This window comes from Diabrotica virgifera, chromosome 6 (genome assembly GCF_917563875.1).
Source record: "Diabrotica virgifera virgifera chromosome 6, PGI_DIABVI_V3a".
Lineage (NCBI taxonomy): Eukaryota > Metazoa > Arthropoda > Insecta > Coleoptera > Chrysomelidae > Diabrotica > Diabrotica virgifera.
The window spans coordinates 241,949,132-241,975,467 of NC_065448.1; the positions used below are offsets into that span (position 1 = coordinate 241,949,132).

General features: G+C 32.0%; 2 protein-coding genes across 2 annotated transcripts in view; one reads left to right on the forward strand and one right to left on the reverse strand.

The window, feature by feature from the left end:
* Positions 1–2,295: 2,295 nt before the first annotated feature.
* LOC126887451 (ribosomal RNA processing protein 36 homolog) lies at positions 2,296–6,044 on the reverse strand. The gene is made up of 3 exons (XM_050654992.1): positions 5,519–6,044; positions 4,310–4,427; positions 2,296–2,572 (listed from the first exon to the last, which is right to left on the reverse strand). Exons 1-3 carry the CDS (start codon positions 5,945–5,947, stop codon positions 2,433–2,435), a joined length of 687 nt encoding a protein of 228 aa, XP_050510949.1. The 5' UTR covers positions 5,948–6,044; the 3' UTR covers positions 2,296–2,432.
* A 6,127-nt stretch (positions 6,045–12,171) lies between these two features.
* Positions 12,172–26,336, forward strand: part of LOC126887447 (homer protein homolog 2) — a 91,442-nt gene continuing 77,277 nt past the window's right edge. The window contains exons 1-4 of the mRNA XM_050654988.1: positions 12,172–12,273; positions 12,416–12,704; positions 12,755–12,929; positions 16,818–17,016. Of these exons, the coding sequence (XP_050510945.1) occupies positions 12,248–12,273; positions 12,416–12,704; positions 12,755–12,929; positions 16,818–17,016 (689 nt within the window). The 5' untranslated portion in view covers positions 12,172–12,247. The remainder of the gene's footprint in view (positions 12,274–12,415; positions 12,705–12,754; positions 12,930–16,817; positions 17,017–26,336) is intronic.

Genomic DNA, 26,336 nt, shown 5'->3' on the forward strand with positions numbered 1-26,336 from the left:
GCAATTCCGACCTTTTTTCGAAATTATACACACACCGGCAAAATTACCCGAACACGTTAAAAATGGGACATGTTTGATGTCTCGTATTTCATAAACCAGTGGTCCGATTTAAGTGATTTTTTTAGTATTATTATTTAAGAATATCGTTGTAATAATATTGTTGCTAGACAGGTAAATACCATTTTATACCGGGTGTACCAATCATACTGTGTTTTTTTCTTAAAGTTTGGAACACCCTGTGGAATATTCTATCATATGAAAAGTATTAGAATTAATGCTCGATTGTAGACTTAGGCTTGCTTAACATTTTCCTTTTCGATTCATTTACTTATGTGAGATAATAAAAAAGTTATGTGCGTTAACATCTATCCATGTTTTTCATCAATAAATCCTCATAGTAGGGGAGGAGAGTATACTAAATTTGCAGTTACTCGAGCGCTATGAAGAGTATGTGCTAAAATCCGAAAGAGGTTAAGTTAAGTTTTCCATAAAGTGGGGGACTTTTCATTTTTTAATTTAATTTTCCATTTGAAACAATCATTTTTCTCCGATTATAGCGCTATCTATCCATAATTCGAATAAAAGTCGAATAAAAGTTGCTTATTTTTACGTAAAGAATCCAAATCTGCAATAAAAATTGGGGGCTCCTATTTAAGATTTTAAATTAAATCCCCCACCCCACCTCCGTGGGGGCTCATGACACCACACGGAGAGGGGTGGGGGGTAAATTAAAAATTATAAATACGAACCCTGCGATAATTTGCGAAATGAACATCAGATCGTAAAACTGCAAAATACACCTATTCAATATTTTTCAAAAATCTACCGAATGGCACCAAACACGACCCCGCACGGAGGTGGAGTGGGGGATTACATTAAAATATTAAATAGTAGCCCCCAATTTTTATTGCAGATTTGGATCCTTGACGTAAAAATAAGCAACTTTTATTCGCAATATTTTTTCCTATTATGGATAAATGGCGCTAAAATCGGAAAAAACGATTGGTGGAAATGGAAAATTAAATTGAAAAATGGAGAGTCCCACACTTTATAAAAAACTTAACTTAACTTTTTTTGGTTGTAGCACCCACTCTTCACAATCCACTGCAGGTCTCAAGAACGCTCGGATAATTGCAAATTTAGAATACTTTTCTCCCCTACTATGAGGATTTATTGATAAAAAACATGGTTAGTTCTTAAAGCACATAACTTTTTTATTTTCCAACATATGCAAATGAATCAAAAAAGAAAATGTTAAGAAAGCATAATTCTACAATCGAGTTTTAATTTTAATATTTTATATATGCTGGTATATTCCACAGGGTGTTCCGAACTTTAAGAAAAAAACACAGTATGCTTGTTACACCCGGTATAAAATGACATTTGCCTGTCTAGCAACAATATTATTACACCGGTATTCTTAAATAATAAGGCTATAACATACTAAAAGAATCACTCAAATCGGACCACTGGTTTATGAAATACGAGACATCAAACATGTCCCATTTTTAACGTGTTCGGTTAATTTTGCCGGTGTGTGTGTATTAACAATAAATGAGTATATCAAACTTTGTAATACGACATTTTAAAGCTTTTTCCATAATCTCAAAGATATTTGTACTAAAAAAAACCATAAGTTTCACTGTTTTCCATTGATTTGAAAAAAAAGGGAAAAATGCCATTTTTTGACACTTAATTGTTTATAAATAAAAGTGGCCGCCAGATCCTACGCAGGAAATAGTTACAATTTGCTCTTATAGATATTACCTGTCGAAAAAACGCTTCAGTACCCTGGCTGCTCGAGTGTCATGGAAAAAACCTTATTACCCTGGACTATACGGTCGAAATAAAAATATAAGTGGTTGTATTTCTGTTTTTTTTTTCGTTTAATGCAAAAACAGCATTAGTCCAATATTTCAAAAATCATTTTTCAAAAAAACCTTTATTTTTCCGGAGACGATTTATAGATCACTATGATTAGGAACAAAATTACAATATCACTTAGGATTTTTAGGTCATTCGTTTCATCAATCTTTCAACTATTTAGTTTTTTGCTCTCCTGTAAAATTAGGAAAATGTGACTCGTGTTGTTTTTGAAATGATCGATGCAAATGTTAAATAAGGACTAGATCATATATGAGACATTATTTGACAGGTTTTTTCAAATAACAACATAGTGAACAAGTAACAGTGATTGTCCACTCCACCATTTGAAATTTTCTTCTACTGTTTTTAAAGGATTTTCAGCCTGGATGTACAAACACTATATTGATTGTCAAATTATTAAAACAAAAATTTTAATAAAATAGTTTAATAGTTCAACATCAATGTGTGTGGTATATCTAATATAATACATTAATTTATTGGATTTCAAAATGTAACATCATAACATATTAATTATGTTTGGCATTATTTATTGACACCAAACACAATCATTGAATTTCTGCTTTTCCCATATTCCTTTTCTCTTTTTTGGATAACTTCTTAGATCGTTTTTCTATGTGTTTTTGTAACTTGTTTGATTTCTTAAGTTCCTCATATTTTTCTATTAGATTCTCCAATTTCTCAACAGCTGAAAATAATAAAAAATACTGATAAATGTAATGAATCTCATATGACATACAAATACAAAACAAAATTAGTTCAGGGCGTGACTTTTGAGATAGACGTTGAGAGGTGACTCAAATTTTTTTGCAGAAATTGCTTGAAAATAACTCAAATAATAATAATATTTGAGTTATCCTCGTACTCAAAATGGTCCGGAACATTGTTTAAATAACCAAAATGTTAAAATATGAAGGAAAAATTCGATTTTTGTATTGGTTTTTTGATTATAACTTTAAAACTTTTCATTTCTGAGAAAGGTTGTACTGACATAAAAGTTGCGTAATTAAATTTCCTACAATATAGAATTGGTTAAAAATTTAAAAAATAGTCACCTTTGTTGCGAAATAGCAATAACTGCGAAAAAAAAACATACAAAAACAAGTATTCACATTTTACGTTTTTCAACCATTTATGCTGCACTTAAGATGTTCATATTTTACCCAGAAAAACTTCATGATATAGTAAAAGAATACTGTAAACATTAGGATCGGTTTAATAGATTTTGCAATCCAGCTTTCGCAAAAAAATTCATTTTTTTTAATGTTGCAGGATTGAAAATAAAGAAGATAGCAAGTTGAACTTTTTTTGCTTATAGAAGTGTACTGTACCTTTTATCTGCAATTTGCAAAATTAAAATCGATTAATTACCACGGCGTCAGGAAATTTTTTAAATAAACATTAATTTTTGGTGCTACGCACAGCACAGCTGTGTTCGATTCACACAAGTTGATTTCCACCAAAATTTCTTCCAATCTTTATCTAATATATTATTTTCTTACTCTATATGTTGTTGTATTTTAATATTTTAATTCCACAAAAATCAAACTAATTTTATTATTGTTTGTGAAATATTGTTTAAACAATTGCATATGTTTAAAAATAATAAACTTTTATTCTCTAAGTTAAAATATATGAACAAAGAAAGTTTTTGCTGAAAAATGTGTTACATATTTCAAAGGATAGAGTATGTGTTTTTATTTTGCAATAAACAAATTTATTTATTTAAGTATATCGAAATGTAATAAAAATTAAAATGTATCAATCATTATCAAAGGTCATTGGAATGCCCAATCAGAGCAAACTATCCGCTGTCCTGCAGGTAGCACCAATAATTAATGTTTATTTAAAAAAAATTCCTGATGCTGTGGTAGTTAATATATTTTAATTTTGCAAATTGCAAATGAAAGGTACAGTACACTTCTATAATCTTTCAGTAAAATCTATTAAACCGATCTTATTGAAATTTACTTTATTGCTTTACTGTATCATAAAGTGTTTCTGGGTGAAATATGAAGGTCCAAGTGTAGCATAAATGGTTGAAAAACGTAAAATGCAAATACTTGTTTTTGTATGGTTTTTTCGCAATTATTGCTATTTTGCAACAAGGGTGACTATTTTTTAAATTCTTAACCAATTCTATATTGTAGAAAATTTAATTACGCAACTTTTACGTCAGTACAACTTTTCCCGGAAATGAATACTTTTAAAGTTTTAACCAAAAAACGAAGAAAAAAATCGAATTTTTCTTTCATTTTTTGACATTTTGATTATTTAAACAATGTTCCGGACCTTTTTGAGAGGGAGGATAACTCAAATATTATTATTTGAGTTATTTTCAAGCAATTTCTGGAACAAAATTTGCGTCACAGATGCGCCCTGGTCTATTAATAATATATGAAATAAAAGCATGCTTTTTCCTTACATTTCTTCTTAAACTGTGGTTTTTCGCCTCGTTTAAACTTTTCTTTTATTTCAGTCGATCTTTGAAGCTTCTTTAATTCTTCTTTTTCTTTCCTGGTCTGTTCTCTAAGTTGATTATTCTAAAATAAAACCTAAGTTAGTATTTATTTAGGGTAAATATCCTTTTTGTGCAATCAAATTATTCAAACAAATATACTACCTGCATAATACTTCATTGGGAGAATTCATTTGAATCATGATGCAATGTGCAATAAATATTAATAAACCTGAACCTAATAAATAATATCTATCAATAAGAAAAAAACCTAATGGAATGGAACAAAATGGAAATAAACCTAAAGAAAACTGAATACCTACCTAACAATAAAAAATATAGAAACAAAGGTAAACAGATCAAAGGAACAGACTAACAGACAAGAACAAGTATTTATGTTTCATAATATCAAACAAAGGAACACCTGAAGAAGATAAACTAGACTATAGGACAAAGAAACGGCATACAAAAATTGAAACCGATACAGTGGGATAAGAACATCAGTATAAAAACAAAAACAAGAATATATAACACCATGACAAGAAATATTTTGATTTATGGGTGTGAAAATTGGATACTAAATAGAAATCCAAAAACAAAATAAGAGCAATAGAGATGAAATTCCTAAGGAGAAGCTACAGAGTAACAAGAAGAGAGAGAGAGAGAGAGAATAAATAACACACAGATTAAGAAAAGAATAGGAATGAACTCAGACATAATATACAGTCGAACCCGCTTATTGGAATAGCCTTCGTGCCAAGCAAAAATATTCTTATAACCGGGATATTCTAATAACCGATCATTAATGGCTAGTAGAGGTTTCGGGACCTTAAATTTCTATTCCTTAAACCGGGATATTCCTATAACAGGTATTCTAATAAGCGGGTTCGACTGTACTATAAAAGAACAAAAGAGATTATCCCAGTACGGACATATCTGAAGAGCAGACAAAAAACGTTGGATAAACAGAATAACCGAGTAGAGGCTGATAGGAAGAAGGAACAGGTTCACTTGAGGCTTATGATATACTAAGTCTGCCTGTGACTTAAAAGGTGAATGACATCTTTGTATGTCATCCTCAGCAAAAGGGTTAAGTAAAAAATATGGTATTGTACCATGGCCTTACGATCAAGTGCGCCTGAAGAAAGAAGAAGTATAAAACAAACTCATACTTACTGTTCTCTGTAACAAATTCTTTATGACTTTTTTCCTATTAATATCAGTACATGACTTTAATTCTTCTTCCAATTGTTCTTTTTCCTTTGCGCGTATGTCATTAACGAACTCATAATTGGCTTTAAAAATCTTTTCCTCATATTGCCCACATAAGGGATCAAACCTGGGATCTCTGGGAATGTGTTTTTTAGGAGCTTTTACCACATTACCGATTTCAAGTTTTAACTTTTGCGGCCTTATTTTAGAACTCACTTCTCTAGGCCTATTTTTATTAGCCCTCTTTAAGGCTTTAGACTTTTTTGTGACACTATCACCATAAATTGTTTTATTGTAAGTCTTCGATCCAACCTGTTCTTTTAATTTCAGAAGTTCTTCAAAGCTAAGATTAGCTACTTTTTCTCTAATTTTAATTCTTTCTTCGTCTTCCATAGTAAAATAATCAATATTTATCTTAATTCTTGTAAATATATACCTCAAAAAATATATAACAAAACCATGCCTGTTTTGTTTATATTTGTGAAGTTAAGTCACTTGTCAGTGTCAGACTGTCAGTGTCAATCAGCCTTTAATCAGATGTTCAGCTGATGATAGAAAAATATAATTCTGTCTAAACCCCGACCCACTACTTTGTGCAGTGTAATTTGAGTTGCCTATATTAACTTGAATCGGCGAAATGGTCATATAAATCATAAATAATAAGTTTTGCTCTAATAATAAAGTAAACCCCTTTAAAAATTCACATTGTAAGGCAAGAATGAATCAAATATATAGCACCTTTTTTAGATATATTTAAAAATGAAACTGAAAAGAGTTATACCTAACTATATTTCAATTTGTGAAAGTTTTTGGGTAATTTTTTTCTTAATCATCCACTCTTTTTGCACATTTTATATTTTTAACTTGGTAGCAGAGCTGATGGGCAGTATGTATTTCAAAACTTAAATACTTTTTGTAAGTATATGTACCTATATAAATCTTTGGACTTTAGAGCTTAGAGTAAGTATTTAAATACTCTATAATTACAAATAAGTACTTGGTATTTAAATGCTCTAAAGTCTAAAGTATTTAAATACCTACAAATAAGTACTTAAATTTTAAAATACGGCCCATTAGCTCCGATACCAAGTTAAAAATATCAAATGTACAAAAAGCGTGAATGATTAAGATAAAAATTTATCAAAAAACTTGGGTACATTTTTAGTATTTAAATGCGTTTCAACATCGGTATTTGTATTTATGATACTTTCCCAAATTTACTAAAATTTGAGATTTTTATATCTAATTGTTTTATTTAAGTCAAGCATAGCCACAGTGTTATACGCTGTGAGCTCGTACGTAGAGGGGATATTTACAAATTCGCGAGCGCCTGTAGTGAAAAGTCTGTAAACCTTTACCGGAAATTTGACATAAATATCAAAGTGATTAATTTAAAATTAAAATTAAAAACATTAATTATAAAAAATATTAGTTGGTCAAAGCTGTGGTATATATTTTTAATTTAAATATACTTACGTTTTCAATACTGAATTTAAGTTTTTTTAATGTTCCGTAATATGTAATTATAAATCAATCTTAGCGCCATCTACACGATAATTGTGAAAGTATCCGAAGTAAGAAATTCATATTTTATCAATAGAACGTCAAAGTGATTAGCAAAATCTTTAAAAAAATCGATTAAAATTTAATTAATTTTTTGCGTTGTAAATATTAAGCGATAATAATTAAATAATAAATTTACGCTCTGAGCTTCGCTGGTGTCGCTCCTAGCGGATTACTAATGCAACTTTCACGGGCAATTTTAAATTTATTATTTAATTGTTATCGCTTAATATTTACAACGCAAAAAAGTAATTAAATTGTAATCGATTTTTTAAAGATTTTGCTAATCATTTTAACATTCTATTAATGAAATATTAATTTCTTACTTCGGATACTTTCACAATTATCGTGTAGATGGCGCTTAGATTAATTTATGAAATATAAAAAAGACTTAAATTCAGTATTTAAAACGTAAGTATATTTAAGGTAGATAAAAATATACACCACAGCTTTGACCAACTAATATTACCTATTTCCTATTCATGTCAATTTTCCAGTAAAAGGTAAAAGCTTACATACTTGTTACTACTGACTGGCGCTCGCGAATTTTTAATTATCCCCTCTACCTACGAGCTCATAGCGTATAGGTAGATAGATATAGTGCAAACACTCCTGACCACAGCGCAGTAGACGAAATTTGGTTTAGTCCCCCACTTCCATGCGAAACGCACTATATCTACAATAGAACCTTTCTGTCTTTCCGCAGGCCCGATTCTATAAATGGGCACGCTGGGCACGTGCCCAGGGGCGCACGAGCCTGGGGACGCCAAGAGGGCGCAAGAAAAAAAATAATAAAAAAAATAAAAATTTTAATAATAGTTTAAAATAAACAAATATTTTCTGGAGATCGCGGCAAATTGTAAACAAAAACTACGAATAGCGATTTAATCATTGGGAGGGTATCAGCGTAAAATACACCACCACAACCCGACCTCAACGCCGCGCCCGCGCCGGTCCTAGACGACGGAACAAAGCGGAAGCGCGCCGCTCTACATGTGTCTATTTTTAGCCCGCCCGCCTCCCCCCACCATCCTCACCACAACATCCCTTTTGTCTCTTGACTCCACAGTCAGGTATTAGACACTGGACAGTCTATTGTGGCGTGGTCTTTCCACGGTTGCGCTGTTTGTTTACGTGCATCGTGCATCAGTTCTTTCAGTCGAGCGCTTCGCTGCTTCTTTTTTGATGTGATTGGTGACTAGTGAGTGTAGTAGGCTACTATGAGTGAGAAAAAGAAACCTAGTGGCGCTGAATTCCGTAAACGTGCAAATCAGAGAATAGCGCAAGAGGCGATCTTCCTAAAAAAGGTTCCTAGAATAAGTAATTTCTTTAACGTTGTATCTGATGTTCATACGAGTCAACATAATTCTAATGACAAAAATGTTGACACTCAAAAAAGCTTGCCTCAAAATGAAGCTTCTGCCTCATCATGTTCAGATAACATAAATCCAGCTTCAAATGATCAGAATTTTTGTTCAGCTTCTGAACTATCCTTACCATCCACCACATCTCGTACACATCATTCGCCTAGTAGGCCTAAGCAGGTTACCGTAGAACCACTAAACCCATATTCTAGAAATAGTTTTGATTTTACACTAGATGATCCGGCCACTTGGGACACAAAAAACGATGAACAAGTTCTTCAAATAATCAATTCAAATGTCAAGCAAGATTTGCAAGCAGATTTTTCAAAGTCAGAACGGTACTATAAAAATGATGTTAAAAAAAACCGTAAGCTTTCAGTAAATTTGTTTTCAGGCGAAATCCCGAACGGAGAACGTTTTAGAAGAGATTGGCTTTTGTATTCAAAATCCACTGGTTGTGTATTTTGCATTCCATGTCTTCTCTTTCAACCAGAAAATAAAAGAACTTCTTTTTGTGAAGGTTTCTGTGACTGGAAACATTCATTAACTTTAGCCAAGTCACACGAACAATCAAATGACCACAGGATTAATGTCCTTAAATTAATTTCAAGAAAAAAGTCTCTTTCCGTAGAGTCCTTGGTCTCTTCACAGCATCAACAAGAGGTGAAGTATTGGAGAGACGTTCTAACTAGAATAGTGACAGTTGTAAAATTTTTGGCATCTAGAGGACTTCCGTTTCGAGGTGACAATCAAGAATTAGGTTCAACTTCCAATGGCCTTTATTTAGGATGCCTTGAGCTAATTAGTGAGTTTGATCCATTCTTAGCACAACATTTCACTAAATACGGCAATAAGGGTAAAGGAAATGTATCATACTTGTCATCAGACGTATGCAATGAATTTATTACCGTCATGAGCAACGAGGTGCTTCGTACAATAATTGATGAGATTAATCAAGCACGATATTTTGCCCTGGTTGTTGATTCGACACCTGATGCGTCACATAGTGACCAGCTGGCGGTAGTTTTACGGTATGTGTCCCTAAAAGATGCTTGTGCCACAGAGCGGCTTGTAAAACTCTTGCCACGTATATCGCACAAGTCTGAAGGTCTTGAAGAGGCAATCCTTTTGTCTCTTCAAGATCTGAAACTGGACATTCGAAATTGTCGTGGCCAAAGTTATGACAATGCATCAAACATGTCGGGCCCTTACAGTGGATTACAGTCAAGGATTAAACGAATAAACCACCTTGCAGATTATGTTCCGTGCGTCGCACATTCCCTTAATCTTGTAGGCAGCTATGCGGCCGAAAAGGCTTGTGTGGAGGTTGTAATCTTTTTCAACTTTGTTCAAAACCTCTTCAATTTTTTTTCAGCATCTACGCATAGATGGAATGTCCTAAAAGCATTAATAGGGAAGAGCAATGATGGAAAACCACAAAAAGAAAAGAAAACTCTGATGTTAAAATCCATGAGTGACACTAGGTGGTCAGCCAGGTCCGACGCACTACTTGCTTTGGTTACCAGCCATAAAGAAATCAAAGCTGCCCTTGAATATTTGATTAAGGATAAAACACAAACACCAGACACACGGCTGACAGCAGAAGGGTTTGTTAAAACCTTGGAGAATTTCCAAACAGTTCTTTTAATTGTAATTTGGAATGATATCTTGCAAAGAGTGGACAAAGTTAGCAAAACGTTGCAAACAGAAGAATTAGACCTACTTGGTGCTACAAAAGAGCTTGAGTCTTTATCGTTGTTCTTAAACGAGAAAAGTGAAAAATTTGATGACTTTGAAGCTGAAGCTTTGAAAATGGCTAATTTAAGTACCCCTTCTTATGACAGAGCAAGAAAACGTACCATGTTTTTTGATGAACAAAGGGATGAACAGTTTGAGAAAATGGATCCTAGAACAAGATATAGAACTGGAGTTTTCAAACCCATTTTCGACCATCTAGTAGTGCAGCTCAGTAGCCGGAAAAATAGTTACGAAAATCTAAGTAAAAGATTTGAAATATTCAGTCAACTTCACGAGAAGAAGTATGAAGATCTAGTGGAACAAGCTAAAAAGGTTGCTCAGTACTACTCCAATGACATTTGCGAAAATGACTTCGTACAAGAGTGTCATCACTTTCAAATGTACATGAAGGCTGAGAAACTGAAGAGAATAAGAGACTGCTACTCATACATCAAAGAAAATAGTTTAACAAGCACATTTCCGAATTTGGAAGTAGCCATTAGGGTGTATTTGACTCTGCCAGTTACAAACTGTTCGGCAGAGAGGAGTTTTTCGGCCTTGAAGAAAATCAAGTCAGAAAATAGAAGTACAATTGCAGATGAAAAGCTAAACAGCTTGATGTTACTGTGCACTCAAAGTGACATAACCTTGAAACTTGACTGTGATAAACTGATTTCCACATTTTCAAACTTGAAAATGCGGAAGAAACCAATGTAAATAGAAACCGATGAACTGATGAACTTACAACAAAGATAATATAACATGAAAGTGTGATGTTATTATTAATATTGAACTAGTATATCAAGATGTAATGTTATAAAGGCAGAGTACAGTGTATATAGTAGAATAATAATTACAATTATAATAATAAGGGTGGGAGGGTGGTCCGTGATACCGTAGTAACAAAACCTATTGATTATTATGCTAATCTGTTATTGTTTAAGCGTCAATAACGGTTTTGTTTTGTTTTACGGTTGCCGGTTGCCAGTCCGGGACACGGCGGGTCCATAGGTGGTGGATAATGGAATATTCTCTATTTGTAAAGAGAATAGGGGTTAGATCCCCCCCGAACCAAAACTGGCAAATAAGAAAAAAAGTACAAGAAAAAGCGGAAATCTATTTCGAAATATGGCGCTAGTGGCCGGGTTGTGTTGGCGTATATTTGGTGGTTGGGAGGGGGGGGGCGCTTGTCAAAATGGTGCCCATAGCGCCAAAGACCCTAAAAACGGGCCTGTCTTTCCGTGAATTTTGACATTTTGACTCCGCTTTCGCGCAGCTCCATGGTCAGGAGTGTTTGCACTATCTCTACCTACCATACCTACTGGTACCTACCGTGCAAAATAATTTTGAATTGGTTTCTGCTAATGACCTTGCTTTTTTTGTCATTAAAGTAGAAAAAACTTTAAAATTTATTCTTTATAATAATTATCGTCCACTTCTCGTCTTATTATTTTCACTGTACTAATATCCGTCGATTAATTTACGATGTTAAAACATTTTATCGTTAGCGGCTTCTGGAGTGTCTGAGCATAGCCACCTTTACTTTACGTTAAGTAAAGGTGGCTATGGTCTGAGGCATATCTTATTTCATTGATAAAATGCACAGTCCCACCGATTTCCACTTGAACATTACTACATATTTGATTCATTCATGCCTTACAAATGTGAATTTTGAAAGTGGTTAATACAGCATAATAAACTTTATTATTTATATGCCCATTTCGCCGATTCAAGTTCATATAGGCAACCCAAATTACACGGCACAAAGTAGTGGGCCAGGATTTAGAATCAAGTGAAACTATCTTAGAACATAAAATAAACTTTATGTTCTAAGCATTATAATGAAAGATTTTTTTAGCTATGAAGCTGATCAAGAGGTGCATTCTAATATATTGAATCAGAAGAAGAATATTAGGGTATGACGTATGACATGTTGACAAAATTGACAGTTTTGAGTTTTATAAGGTTTTAGCTGGAAGGTCGCACCAAATTTACAAAAAATTGTTTTGATTGCTATTTTCTGAATTAAATGACTTCTGGAAAGGATACAATGGGGTAAATATTCTATTTTATGCAAAACTTCTTCTTCAACAATCACTTATAATATTTTCATAGCGCTCATTAATCAATTAGTTAAAAATTACTAACTTCCTTTTAGTCCTAGGTCAGTCTAAAATTAAGGCATCTTGTTTTTTAGTGAACAACCTATTTTCACATGCAAGGCGCATGTATTTCACATAGATCCAAAGACTAAAAGGTCTTGGATGCCAGCTTCCAGCTCTGCTGTCAGTGTTTCCTTTTTTTATGACTCCTCCAGAAGTTTGTACAGGATTATTAGCGTGGAAGGTCAGAAGGCCGTGATTAACAGCACTGTTACCCATAATATGACCTTTACAAAGACTTCCCAAAAGTTTGGCCAGTGGTCTGATGTTCGAGCTAATACAGTTTATGGTTTAGGGTTTTCTTCGGAAGCAGAACTTCAAAAGGTAAGCTACTAAAATTAAACTAAGCAGCTATTGTCATTCATTTGTTTTAGTTTATCGATAAATTCAATGAAGTAAAAGAAGCCACTAGATCTGCAATAAGCAAAGTAACTGCCAATGGAGGATCTGTTGTTACTCCTGTCACAAGTGCGAATGCTAGCCCCATTAGTGCAAGAGCTGCCACTGCTGCAGCTGATTCATCCACAGATAACCTACTTGAACCTCCAGGTATGTTTGACAAATAAATTTGTAATTCTTGTTAGTTGGCTTTCCAAAATCTGTTTTTCTATTTATACCCAATGTATGCATAAATAAACATAAACGATACTTGTATGCTTCAGAAGTCAAACAGTGTAAGTCACATTCTCCCTAAAAATGACTTGCGAGATGTAACACTCATTATTATACATAATATTATAATTTCCTTGTCTGTGTTTATGAATATAATACTTATATTATGATAAATAAAGACGGTTTATTTATTTTTAATGAATCCTTATTTTTCTGCAGCTACTTTCACAAACATCTTATTATCTCATTTTAAACATTTATTGACTTATACCGATTGGCTTCTGATGCATCGACTTATTACTATCTCTATAAAAGATCAAAATTTTAACTTGTTATTAATGTAAAAATCTTTTTTTGAATAAGTACTTTGTTAATCCAAATGGTCTGGTGAAAAGTAGTTACGGTCAGTCAGGGTAATTGGAAACGGGGTGATTGGAAACAGTACTCCCTATGGCTAGAAGTGAAATATTACAACAATATCACATACACAGAATTACAATTCCATCTTTGCTTATTGTGTGGTATGTTATTCATTTGTTTACATACTAAGTGAATGTCCATTCTGTGCAATTTAAATTTGATTGTTTTTAAACACATAAATCGATTTAGAACAGTGCCAATGTTTTACAAATTTTATCTCTCTGTATTAAGTAGGTATACTGCAAGAATATTTATATTGCCTACAATGTTAATTTTAATGTTATTTACTACAAGAAGTCAGTACACTAAGTGTTCACGATTACCCCCTTAAATCTTGAGCATGGGGTAAATGAAAACACCTGTTAGGGGTAAATGGAAACAATGTGAGGTAAATGGAAATCAATTTTTTATGTTAAGGTTACAGGTCTTGCCATTTTTAAAATGTTGAAGAAGTACATATGGAAGAGAGAACCAATGAAATTTGCTTTGAATAATTTAAAAATGAGGTGACAGATGTTAAAACAAAAAAAAGTAACATATAGGGAGGCTGTTGCTTACTACAATATTCCACATTGCGTTATTTACAACTGCATAAAGGGTAGAAACATATCAACTGATAAGATGGAACTAGTGTGCCTACTGCATGGTTAGCCAAAATTGAAGACCATATTGTTACGTGTTTAACCTTTAACTACCCGCGCATCAAGTTATAACATAACTACAGGCGTGGCATACTTTGTACGCCACAAGAAAATACACTTAAAAACAGCGGATTTGTTTAATTTTTTTTTGAAAAAATACACTTAGTTGTTTGTTATAAACCTTATTCGGCATCAGTGAATACTTGGAGTTCCTTTTCAGTAAGCCAATTGGGATTTATAACTGGAATCATGGAATAACTGGATTCCATGATAAATAAAATTACTAATAAAAAATTTTTTTAAATGTGATTTTTTACAGGAGAAAAAGTATTGTTTATAAAGAAAAATATATTTTTTGCCATGACTAAAAAACAATTAAAATATGTACTTATATTACGACTTATAGTAATATAATACTGGGGTATATTGTCCACCACCGGAAACAACAAATAATAAAATGTAAATTACGATCTTTCCAGAACGCAGATTATAACGAAACTAAAACCAAATTATAAAGCACATTCCAGTGATAGGTTAGAAAAATAAGCAAGGTCAAAAATTAAATTTTTAAATAACTTTCCAGTAGAATTCTTATATCTGGCGTACAAAGTACGCCAGCGCGTGTAGTTAAAGGTTAAAAGCCTGAGATTGTTGTTTACTTTTATCCCACTTTTTATTTTTTTTTTAAATTTCTGGGGTAAATGGAAACTTTGAATATCTTATTTTTTTTGTAACTTTTTCTTACTAGTTTTTAAGACATTCTACTGTAGACTTATCGAATAATAGCCAAAAGCTTTTATTTTGTTATAATATAAAACAGTATATTTTTAAATAAATTTCAAATGTTTAGATGTCATGATATTTCAAATAGTGTTTCCAATTGTTACCCTGACTGACCCTATAGATACAAATGATCAGATCTAAAGTTTATTTATTTATTTACGGATATACCTTTTTTACAAAAGTATAACATCAACCTGTACAAAGCATAACTTGCGTTAAAAAAACAAACAAAAATTAGAATTAAACTAAATTAAATTAGGAACTTAACTTATTAGGTAATCATGCTCAAAACCTCAACTTGTTTCTTAAATGTTGTTATAGATATTCCAAATGCGTAGAGAGAAATTGACACTGAGAGTGCAGAACAGCTAAGATAGGGCAATACATTTCTAATGGGGAATAAACGCACAGGGTTGTCGGTTTTCACCAGTTGTTGATTGCTCTCTCAAGAGCATCGCACAGGAACTGTGGCAACACTGAATGCGCATTCCTATCTTAACTTTATTGCTGTCCCAGTTTTCTAGAGGAATTCAGAAATATGTTCCATTAAATAACACAACAAAACACCATGGTCATAAACTTGCTGACAACGTTTACATCTAAAATTCAATAGCTTCATTAAAATAGGAGAGTGGAAGGCCAATGGACATCCACAGCACAAAACACAAAAATGAGGCTCAGTTACTTCTACTACACAATGAAATTGACATTCTATTAACTAGTGAAAGCCATTTCACAACTCAAACCTACTTCAAGATACACCAACCATCCAGACAATACAGCCCATGCTGGATCAGCTATCACTGAAGTTGTCTGCAAAATAATGCTCAAAATTGGTTGCAAACTACAGTTATCAAAGACAGCATGGGATCTTACAAACAACAGTCGCAGTAGTCTACTATCCATCCCTATACAACTTAAAGAAAGAAGATTGCAAACACTTTAAAACTGTAGGACATAAATTTATTGTAGGGGGAGACTTCAACAGCAAATATGTATTATTTGGATCTCATCTCACAACAACTAAAGACAGATAACTAGTAAGCATGAAAAAGTGAAATAATAATACATAATACATGAAAACAACTACCACACTTTGTCAACAGGATCTCTTACAGACTGGCTAACATATCCAAACAAGACACCTGATCTGCTGGATCCTGGATCTATTTATCACTCAGGGATCTCTCGTACTGACTGCTTCCCATTTACAGCAACCATTAGCAGCTTTATAGAAGAGAACGAACTGGGACAAATACTGTAGCAAATTAGAAAAAGATATCAGTCTACAAGTAAGCCTCACAACAACAAGGAAGATAGATGAAACACTAACAGCCTTAAACAACACTCTCGTAGAGGCCATACAAAATGCCATACCTGCAAATGATACAGCGAAGCCCAATACATCCCAGCTGAAATAAAAAAATTGGTAGCTCAAAAAAGGAAAGCTAGCAAACCAAACTCTAAAAGATAGAGTAAGAAGTGAGGAAATATGAGCAAGATGTGATATAGAGGAAAGAAACATGTGGACCAAAAGAAGAAAAATAGAATGGAATCAACACATAGAAAGAATGACAGAAGATATAATAGTATGAATAGCAAGAGACAAATCGCCAAATGGAAAAAGATCATTGGGACGAGCGAGGAAAAGATGGTCAGTCAACATCAATTGAGGCTAATAATTGAAGTAAAACAGGCATGAGTCTAATTATAAAGTAGGAAGAAAAAGAAGAAACTTCCTATCAATAAAATAATCATAAAACCTATCTGAACGTTTATTGATTTAGTTGTGGGTCATAAGTTGATAATAGTAATCTTAATCTTAGTAATCACCATTATCTAATTCCTCTTAAAACCTTGACTTTTGATCTAAGTACTCGTTTTTGTTTATTTGTAAATGAGTCTAAACCTTGGTTTTATATTTTAACCTTTTGAATTGCTTTTAATGAAGTAAAGTTAAAACATTTTATTCTTGTTGCAGGAAATTCTCTGATGCCTTCTGCTAACCCAAAACCTGAGGATGATATGCCACATCCTCGCAGCCATTCCATTTCTGGCATGCAAAGCAACGAAAGTCCTAGCCACCAGGTGAAAATGGACAAAGGTCCTTACAATACCAGTCCAATAGATATGCAACTGAAATATGAAAATGACAGGTTGAAGTTAGCATTGGCACAAAGGTGAGTTTTTTTTCAAGTAATTACATAGTACCTAATATTAAGATATGCAATTTTAATATGTGCAATCTATCCAAAATAGGTGTAGTTATACTTTTGGTTAGAACTTATAATAGATACAATGCTACAGATCAGGTACCTAGTTTACTTTATAATATGTTGTAAGATCTCCTGTTATTTTATTCAGGTAACTATATAAAAATATAATTATGTATTTTTAAATTAAGTAAAATCGTATTCACTATGTGTAACTACTTTATTTTCTGTTAGTCCAAGTAATGAATCTTAAAATAGGACAAAACCTCGCAATTTTTACAGAATGGATCGATTGGCTTGAAAATTTGAAAATAAGTAGTGGATAAAGTAGTGGTCCAAGGATCAAAATCTATATGAGGCCGAAAGGCGCTTTAACCATGGGGGTGGTTGCCACCCCATGTCGGGGGTGGAAAGTTTTTATTTTATTTTGTTGTTAGATCTCCTGTTATTTTATTCAGGTAACTATATAAAAATATAATTATGTATTTTTAAATTAAGTAAAATCGTATTCACTATATGTAACTACTTTATTTTCTGTTAGTCCAAGTAATGAATCTTAAAATAGGACAAAACCTCGCAATTTTTACAGAATGGATCGATTGGCTTGAAAATTTGAAAATAAGTAGTGGATAAAGTAGTGGTCCAAGGATCAAAATCTATATGAGGCCGAAAGGCGCTTTAACCATGGGGGTGGTTGCCACCCCATGTCGGGGGTGGAAAGTTTTTATTTTATTTTGACCGCCAAAGTTGTTAAAAACATTCATTCTAAGCAAAAAACGTTCTATACATTTTTTGATAAAATTAATAGTTTTCGATTTATTCGCTATCGAAAGTCTTAGTTTTATAGCGAAAAAATCAATGTTTTTAATCAGTTTTCTGCTAATAACTCAAAAAGTTTTCGTTTTATCAAAAGAACTTTGCTTAACAAAAATGTACCTTAAAAAAAATAAACAAAACGGTTTTTTTTTAAATTTCCTTTTAGACCAATAGTAATCGAGCTATACTTTATTATATGTTAGCTCTTCTTCGTTAAATGCTAAATATTGTATTTTCAAAGTCAAAAGACGAGAAAACTGTGCATTTTTCGAGGATAACTTGTTTAAACTAATTTAAAGTATTTAGAAATATCTATTGCCTGAAATATAAAAGTAGTCTCTAGCTCAAAAATTAAGTGACTTATAATAAAAAGAATGTCAGTCCCTATTTTTTTCAGCGAAAAAGTGATCGGAAACTTCACCCTACTCACCACCCTAATTAAAATTAGTCATTGACCTTATATGGTCTTCTTTATAATTATGTATTGTTAATAGGTTCTAGAGGTTTCACGGGCTTATAATAATTAGTTTTTAAATAAATGGAGTTAAAAGCGAATAACGAATTTTTGTAGTTTGGCAAAAATGCCCTTTTCTTCATAATAGAAAGATTATCATCAGATATACGAAAAAATATTTAAATATAAAATTGTAGATTATTTAATTTCCAAGAAAACGGTGTAAAAAATTTTTATACGGTAAAAATTGAGTGAACTAATAACAATTAAAACTTATAATAACATTGAAAAACCACCTTTATCAACCCTTTCAAACTTACCTCTTTTTGCAACTGAGCATTTAAAAGGATTTAATATCAATATCCTTATAGACCTTATAAAAACCTACAAAATTCTTTTTTAACAAACCTTCTAGGATAAAAAATAAAAAAGATACGGTTAAAAAATCAATATATTTTTTTGAAAAAAAAAAGAAAATTCCAATTGGAAGCATAATAATGTAAGTTAGCGATGTTTTTAGTCATTGGCCTTATCTATTCTTCTTTATTCATGCATTAATAATAGATTCCAGAAGTTTGACTGGCTTAGAATGATTTGTTTTTAAAAAACTGGAGTTAAAAATGAATAACGAATTTTTGTAGTTTTGTAAAAAATGCCATTTTCTTCAGAATAGAAAGATTAGCATCAGAGATACCAAAAAAAGTTTAAGTATGAAATTTTAGGTTATTTAATTCTTCAGAATTTGGTTTAAAAAACCTTTTTCTACGACAAAAAGTGAGTAAATCGTAAATGAGTATAATATCGAAAAACATTGATTTTTTCGATATAAAACTAACACTTTCGATAGCGAATAAATCTAAAACTATTAATTCTATCAAAAAAATGTATAGAACATTTTTTGCTTGAAATGAATGTTTTTACCAACTTTTGCGGTCAAAATATAATAAAAAATTTCCACCCCCTAGATAGGGTGGGAACCACCCCCATGGTAAAAGCGCCTTTTGGCATCATATAGATTTTGATCCTTGGACCATCCACTACTTATTTTCAAATTTTCAAGCAAATCGATCCATTCTGTAAAAATTGCGAGGTGAAAAGCTTGAGTTCCTGGACTATGTTCCACAATCTTCATCTAGAATAATATTTAAGTTTCTATTAATAGCATACTCCGTATTTCAAGTTCTGTTATATTTCCGTTATGGAAATGATTCAAAGAATTTTTTCATTATTTAGTTTGAAATTCAGCATCATTTATTGTTTATATTGTTTATTATATTATCCACGGAAAAGTGGAGGGGATAACTGTCCGGTCTCCGTTTTTTGTAGAATCTAACTTTACATTGATGGGCGCTGGCAAAACTTGCAATATTCCGGCTTGTATGGCACTCCGAAACTTCATTTTTTTAAACTGGTCTAACTCAACAAAATAATAGACTTGTGTTATTTTACCTCTCAAAAAAATCGGAAAATTCCGGAAAAATAATTTTATTAAATGTTATTGAATTATTTCTTAGAGATAACCGTAACAGCCTATATTACAATTATTATTGTATTGATGTTTTTTAAAGCCTAAGGTGTAATCTTTAAAAATGTAATTATTTTACTTTGAAAAACTGTTTTCTGTACAACTTACCTACAAGACATTTAATAACCAGCTTTAAAAATGGTAAATCTTAAAACAATTTTTTCTTGATCTCTTATACAGTGTGTTTGCGTAACTTGGAACCTATGGGAAACTTTTTTATTATCTATATTACGAAAAAAAGTTATTCTTCATAAAATGCTCTTCATGGTATAAAACCAAAATTGCAATAATCAGATATTGAATTTTATCATGTCAAAAAATATTAATTTCGCTCAATATACCTTTATATTTTACAATATTGAAAAATTTTATTATAAAAAGTTGTTCGCAATTAAAAACTATGTTTAAATATACAATTATATCATTTCAGTTGAAATATTGTGAACTATAAAGGTTAACTCTTGAGCGAAATTCATATTTTTCGACATACCTCGTATAAAGTTGGTAAAATGTGATATATTACGATTGAATCTTCGTTTTGAGACAATGCAGAGCTTTTTATAAAGAATCTTATAAGAAAAAAAAAATCAATGGAAAAATCCCAATAGTTGGCTGTATACCATAGTTTAAAAACCTATACAGAAGTAAAAACTTCAAATTGTATTTTGGTATAAAATAGTTTATTTAAAACTTCTAAAAGTCATCCACATGGATTGCAAAACGGTTTCGTTCTGAACAGAACATCTTCAGTGCATTCCGCAAAGTAGTTGTAACTAGCACACCAATGAAGGTGGTAACTTCAAAATATATGGCTTACATTATACCTTATGATAAAATATTATGACTACAAGTCGATGTTACTAGATTAAAATATGTATATGCCTAAAGAGCAACATGCTTCCCTGCTCGAAAAAACTAGGTACTTGCCATTTGAATTAGCACAGACCAACTCTAGTAGTTACAACTACTTTGCGGAATGCACTGAAGATGTTCTGTTCAGAACGAAACCGTTTTGCAATCCATGTGGATGACTTTTAGAAGTTTTAAATAAACTATTTTATACCAAAATACAATTTGAAGTTTTTACTTCTGTATAGGAATCTTATAAGACTTTTATAAAGAATTTTTTCGTAAAATTAAAAAATTAATAATAAAATAGTTATCATAATTGTAATAAAATGATGTTGGTTATCGGTAATTTAAGAAAAATTTACAAAAATTAATTTTTTACTTACAGGGATGTAATTGCATATTAAAATGAAAATCGTATATTGTATAATATAAAGGTACTCTATTCTTGAGTTAAATTCCCATTTTTTGACTTATCTCGTATAAAATTGGTAAGCTTTGATATCTGAAGGTTGTATCTTGTATCTCAGATTTAAGACCACTCAGAGCATTTCATGAAGAATAACTTTTTTCGTAAAATTTATAATAAAAATGTTTCCCATATGGTTCGAAGCCACGTAGACATTAGACATACTGTATAAACTGCTCAAAATAATTTATTTTGAATTTTTAAATTGTAATGTCATGTTCGAATTCAGCATAATCAAAAAGCAAATAGAAATATTTTTGAACAAAGTAAAATGATGAATTCACCGATATTTTTTGAAATTATTAAGTATACAAAACAGTTTTATTGTTTAAACAATTAATAAACAATTAGAGGCTAAATCTGTGAGTAGAAATTTTTTATTTTTAGATAAAATATATACTATCAAAAAATGTTTTAGAAAAATATAAGCTTGTTTGATTTTTTCCGAAACAAATCAAGTTTCCTACATTGACTCCCCTAAAGCGTAAGTGTTATAATTTCCTTATCTTACCGTTTATCTGTTGGGAGATTGTCCAATGATTACACACGAAAAGTCATCAATAATTGATAAATAAATGCGTACCAAACTGATGCAATTATAACCGTAAAACAACACAAACATAAATAACATTCAATGCAAACAACCAATATGAAACTACTGGCGATAATATTGTATCGAAATACTAAACGTAGGTAAAGAATAAAGAGAAAACCCATTTCTAGATTAAAAAATAGTGTTCTTAAATTCGGCAAATTGCAATTCTCAAATATTTCAAAAGTCACGTACAAAGCATTATAGCTTATTGTGGTTACCATCAAATTTCGGTAGGCCGGAAGGGATTAAGTTTCTAGATATTATGAGATGATTCACTTGGCGAATACGTCTATTTAAAAATTTACGTTTTTAAATTTAAACACACAATGTAAAATAATATAACAATAACAGATTTTTACATAATATCAGATGACAAGATTGGGCCCCTAAACGATTGGGGCCCCCCGCAAGCTTCATGCTGCGGGGGCCTTTATTACGCCCCTGGTAGCCCAGTAGTAATAACCCAGAACGCATATTATACACTATTCTGAAACACTACCAATTTACAAAATTCTTTTAGCACCGCAAATCCATATCCGCACCTCAGAACGAAAGTGTGTGAAACAATTGCACATTTAATGATACAAGCATATAATTTGGACCACATATACTACACATATAAAGGTTCAAATTTAGATATGAGGCCATCTCAGATTTTGCTTTTTACAAAAATGGCGGGCATTCAAAATGGCGACTATACATATGTGTTTAGTAGTACCATAACTTTTGAACAAAACGTCCGATTTCAACCAAATTTGGTATATAGGTTCTTTTTTTTATTTACAAGATGGATGTGGTGAACCAGAAGAATCGGTTTACCAAAAAATGTGTTTTTACTAGTTGTTTATGTAAAAATGTTTTTTTTTTAATTTTTTCCCTCTGTATATATTAATTTTTCAAAAAGGTAATACCGCAATTGAAAAAAACGTAAAAATATTTTGTAGAAAATATTTTGAACTTTTTAGTTAGTTAATTACCATTTAATAAATGCATAACGTATCTTCACATGTACCCTATGTGTGGCCGATTCGTGGAAATATAAGAATTATTGTGCATTTAATGGTAGAAGCATATAATTTGCACCACATATACTACACACATCAAGGTTCAAATTTAGATAATATAAGGCCATCTCAGATTTTACCTTTTACAAAAATGGCGGGCATTCAAAATGGCGACTATACATATGTGACTAATAGCACAATAACTTTTGAACAAAAAGACCGATTTCAACCAAATTTGATATATAGGTTATTTTTTTGATGTGTAAGACCAAGGTCCTGAACCGGAAGAATCGATTTACCAGAAGTTGTGTTTACCTGATTTTTATGTAAAAACATGTTTTTTTTTTACCGATTCTTTCACCCTGTATATATTAATTTTTTAAAAAGTTAATAAAGGCGTCGAAAAGAGCGTAAAGGAATTTTCTAGGAAATATTTTGAACTCTTTAGTTATGTTAATTACCAATTAATAGATGCATAACATATCTTCACATGTACCTATGAACCTATGTGCGGCAGATTCGTGCAAATAATATAAGAATTATTGTGCATTTAATAGTAAAAGCATATAATTTGGACCACACACACTACACATACAAATATTCGAATTTAGATATGAGGCCATCACAGATTTTGTCTTTTACAAAAATAGCGGGCATTCAAAATGAATCTGCCGCACATAGGTACATGTGAAGATACGTTATGCATTTATTAAATGGTAATTAACATAACTAAAAAGTTCAAAATCTTTCCTAAAAAATATTTTTACACTCTTTTCAATGACGGTATTACTTTTTTTTGAAAAATTAATATATACAGGGTATGAGAGTTGAAAAAAAAAACAACATATTTTTACATAAAAAACAGTAAAACCACAACTTCTGGTAAACCGACCCTTCCAGTTTAAGACCTCGATCTTATTCATCAAAAAAGAGCCTTAATGCCAAATTTGGCTGAAATCGGATTTTTCGTTCAAAAGTTATCGTGCTATTAGTCACATATGTATGGTAGCCATTTTGAATGCTCGCCATTTTTGTAAAAGGAACTAAAACCGAGATGGCCTGTGACTAAATTTGAACTTTTGTATGTGTAGTATATGTGGTCCAAATTATATGCTTCTACCATTAAATGCACAATAATTCTTATAATATTTGCAAGAATCTGCCACCCATACGTACATGTGAAGATACGTTATGCATTTATTAAATGGTAATTAACATAACTAAAAAGTTCAAAATATTTCCTAAAACATATTCTTACGCCCTTTTCAATGGTGGTATTGCCATTTTGAAAAATTAATATATACAGGGTGAAAAAATTGAAAATAAATTATTTACATAATATGACCCCAGACGCATAACCCCATAGACCCCAAACACAGATGACCCCAGACGCATAACTATAAATGGCAGTGAGATAGAAAAAGTCCAGGAATATATCTACCTAGGCCAAATCCTGAAACTTGACAAAGAAAACCAAAGTGCGGAAATTAATAGGAGAGCAAGACTAGCATGGGCAAGATTTGGAAAACTTGGTTGGATACTTAAGAACCGCAAAATACCTCAATATTTGAGGACCAAAGTGTTCAACCAGTGCATCCTTCCTATCATGACATATGGCTGTCAAACCTGGACCCTAACCAAGGCAAATATGAATAAACTAGCTACAACAGAAAGAGCTATGGAAAGAGCAATGTTAGGTATACGACTGTCAGATAAAAAGAGGAGCGACTGGGTAAGATCAAAAACAAAAGTCGAGGACATAACAACAAAAGTTGCCAAACTTAAATGGAGCTTTGCAGGCCACACTGTTAGACAAAAAGACCAACGTTGGAATGCCACGATACAACATTGGAGACCTTACCAAAGTAAACGACCGAGAGGAAGACCCCAGATGAGATGGGTTGATGATATTAAAAGAGTAGCCGGAACGAATTGGAAATATGTTGCTCAGGATAGAGACCGATGGAAGGAGTTGGGAGAGGCCTATGTCCAAACGTGGACGATAGAAAGCTAAGAAGAAGAAGAAGACATAATATAAAATAGTTTTACATAAAAAACCAGGAAAAACACAACTTCTGGTAAACCGATTCTTCCAGTTCACGACATCGATCTTGTAAATCACAAAAAGAACCTATGTACCAAATTTGGTTGGAATCGGATTTTTCATTCAAAAGATATCGTGCTATTAGTCACATATGTATAGTCGCCCATTTTGAATGACCGCCATTTTGTAAAAGGCAAAATCTGAGATGGCCTCATATCTAAATTTGAACCTTTATATGTGCGGTATATGTGGACCAAATTATATGCTTGTATCATTAAATGTGCAATTCTTATAATATTTGCACGAATCTGCCGCACTATAATACAGTTTTGCTCTGAGGTACGGATATTGAAACTAAATAAAGTCCAACAATAAAAGTTTCTCGCCCCTAAGTCACCACAGAGAGTATAGAATTGTTCTAAAATTAATTAATATAATAGTATTATATGTAACGCTTCATTATATTGAGCAGTGTAATATTAAACCAGTGTTCTGTCTCTCTTGAGTGACGATCGGACACTACAGACACAGACTATAGTAGGTACAGACAATAAATTGTTGAGTTAATTATAGATATACCCGTAATATAACGATTCGCAACAAACTTACTGTTTATTTTATGTTAATGCACTACCAATGCACTACATGCCTTACGTATGTCACGCATCGAAACGGAAGAAGTACTGTAATTGGCGCTGTTAATAAATCGTTGTATTGTCGATACGTTTTTTCACTGGATTTCCGCCATTTCAGCAATTCGTACGGTTTAATTAAAATATTGCGTTTTATTAATTACATAAGTTTTATATTCAGCAGAAGGCGCAAAAGTTGAAAATATACGCCTATAAGCACATGTAGTGTTTATTTTGCAACGCGGTAGAGAGAGTTTTTGTCGGTAGCTAGCCATGTTTTGCGTAATTTTTTTATTTTTATTTTTGCATGCCATGTCTGATCTATATCTTCAAACTGTTATTTGTTGAAATACTGTAAGCAATCGATTGTGGAAGATAAAACTGTGTTAGTTGTGTAAATAGGTTTATACTTTGTTTAATTTAATGTTTGCCAATAACTCCTTGTGCAATTATATACATTAGACTATATTTAACACAAATAATTATTTTTCTCGATAAACATGACCAAGATCGATAAATAGTCAATTTTGAAACGGGTTGGAAACACGGGAAGTACTTTTTGCCTTAAATGTGTTAACACAACGGTGCAGAGACATGTACCTATGTAGATGTGTATGCATATTTTATTGATTATCGAAAAGCATTTGACTGCGTTAACCTTCAAAAGATGATCGCAATTCTAAGAACAACTGGAATTGACGAACAAGACTTGCGAATTATCTCAGAACTATACTGGCACCAAACAGCAACATTTGAAATAGAGCACACTACATCCGAAGATATACAAATCCGACGATATTGTTGCGTCTTATCACCGCTATTATTTAATCTATAAAATTTAACGTGAAGTAAAACACTCCCTGGTGTAATTGGTATATTTTAATAAGAATTTAAATTTT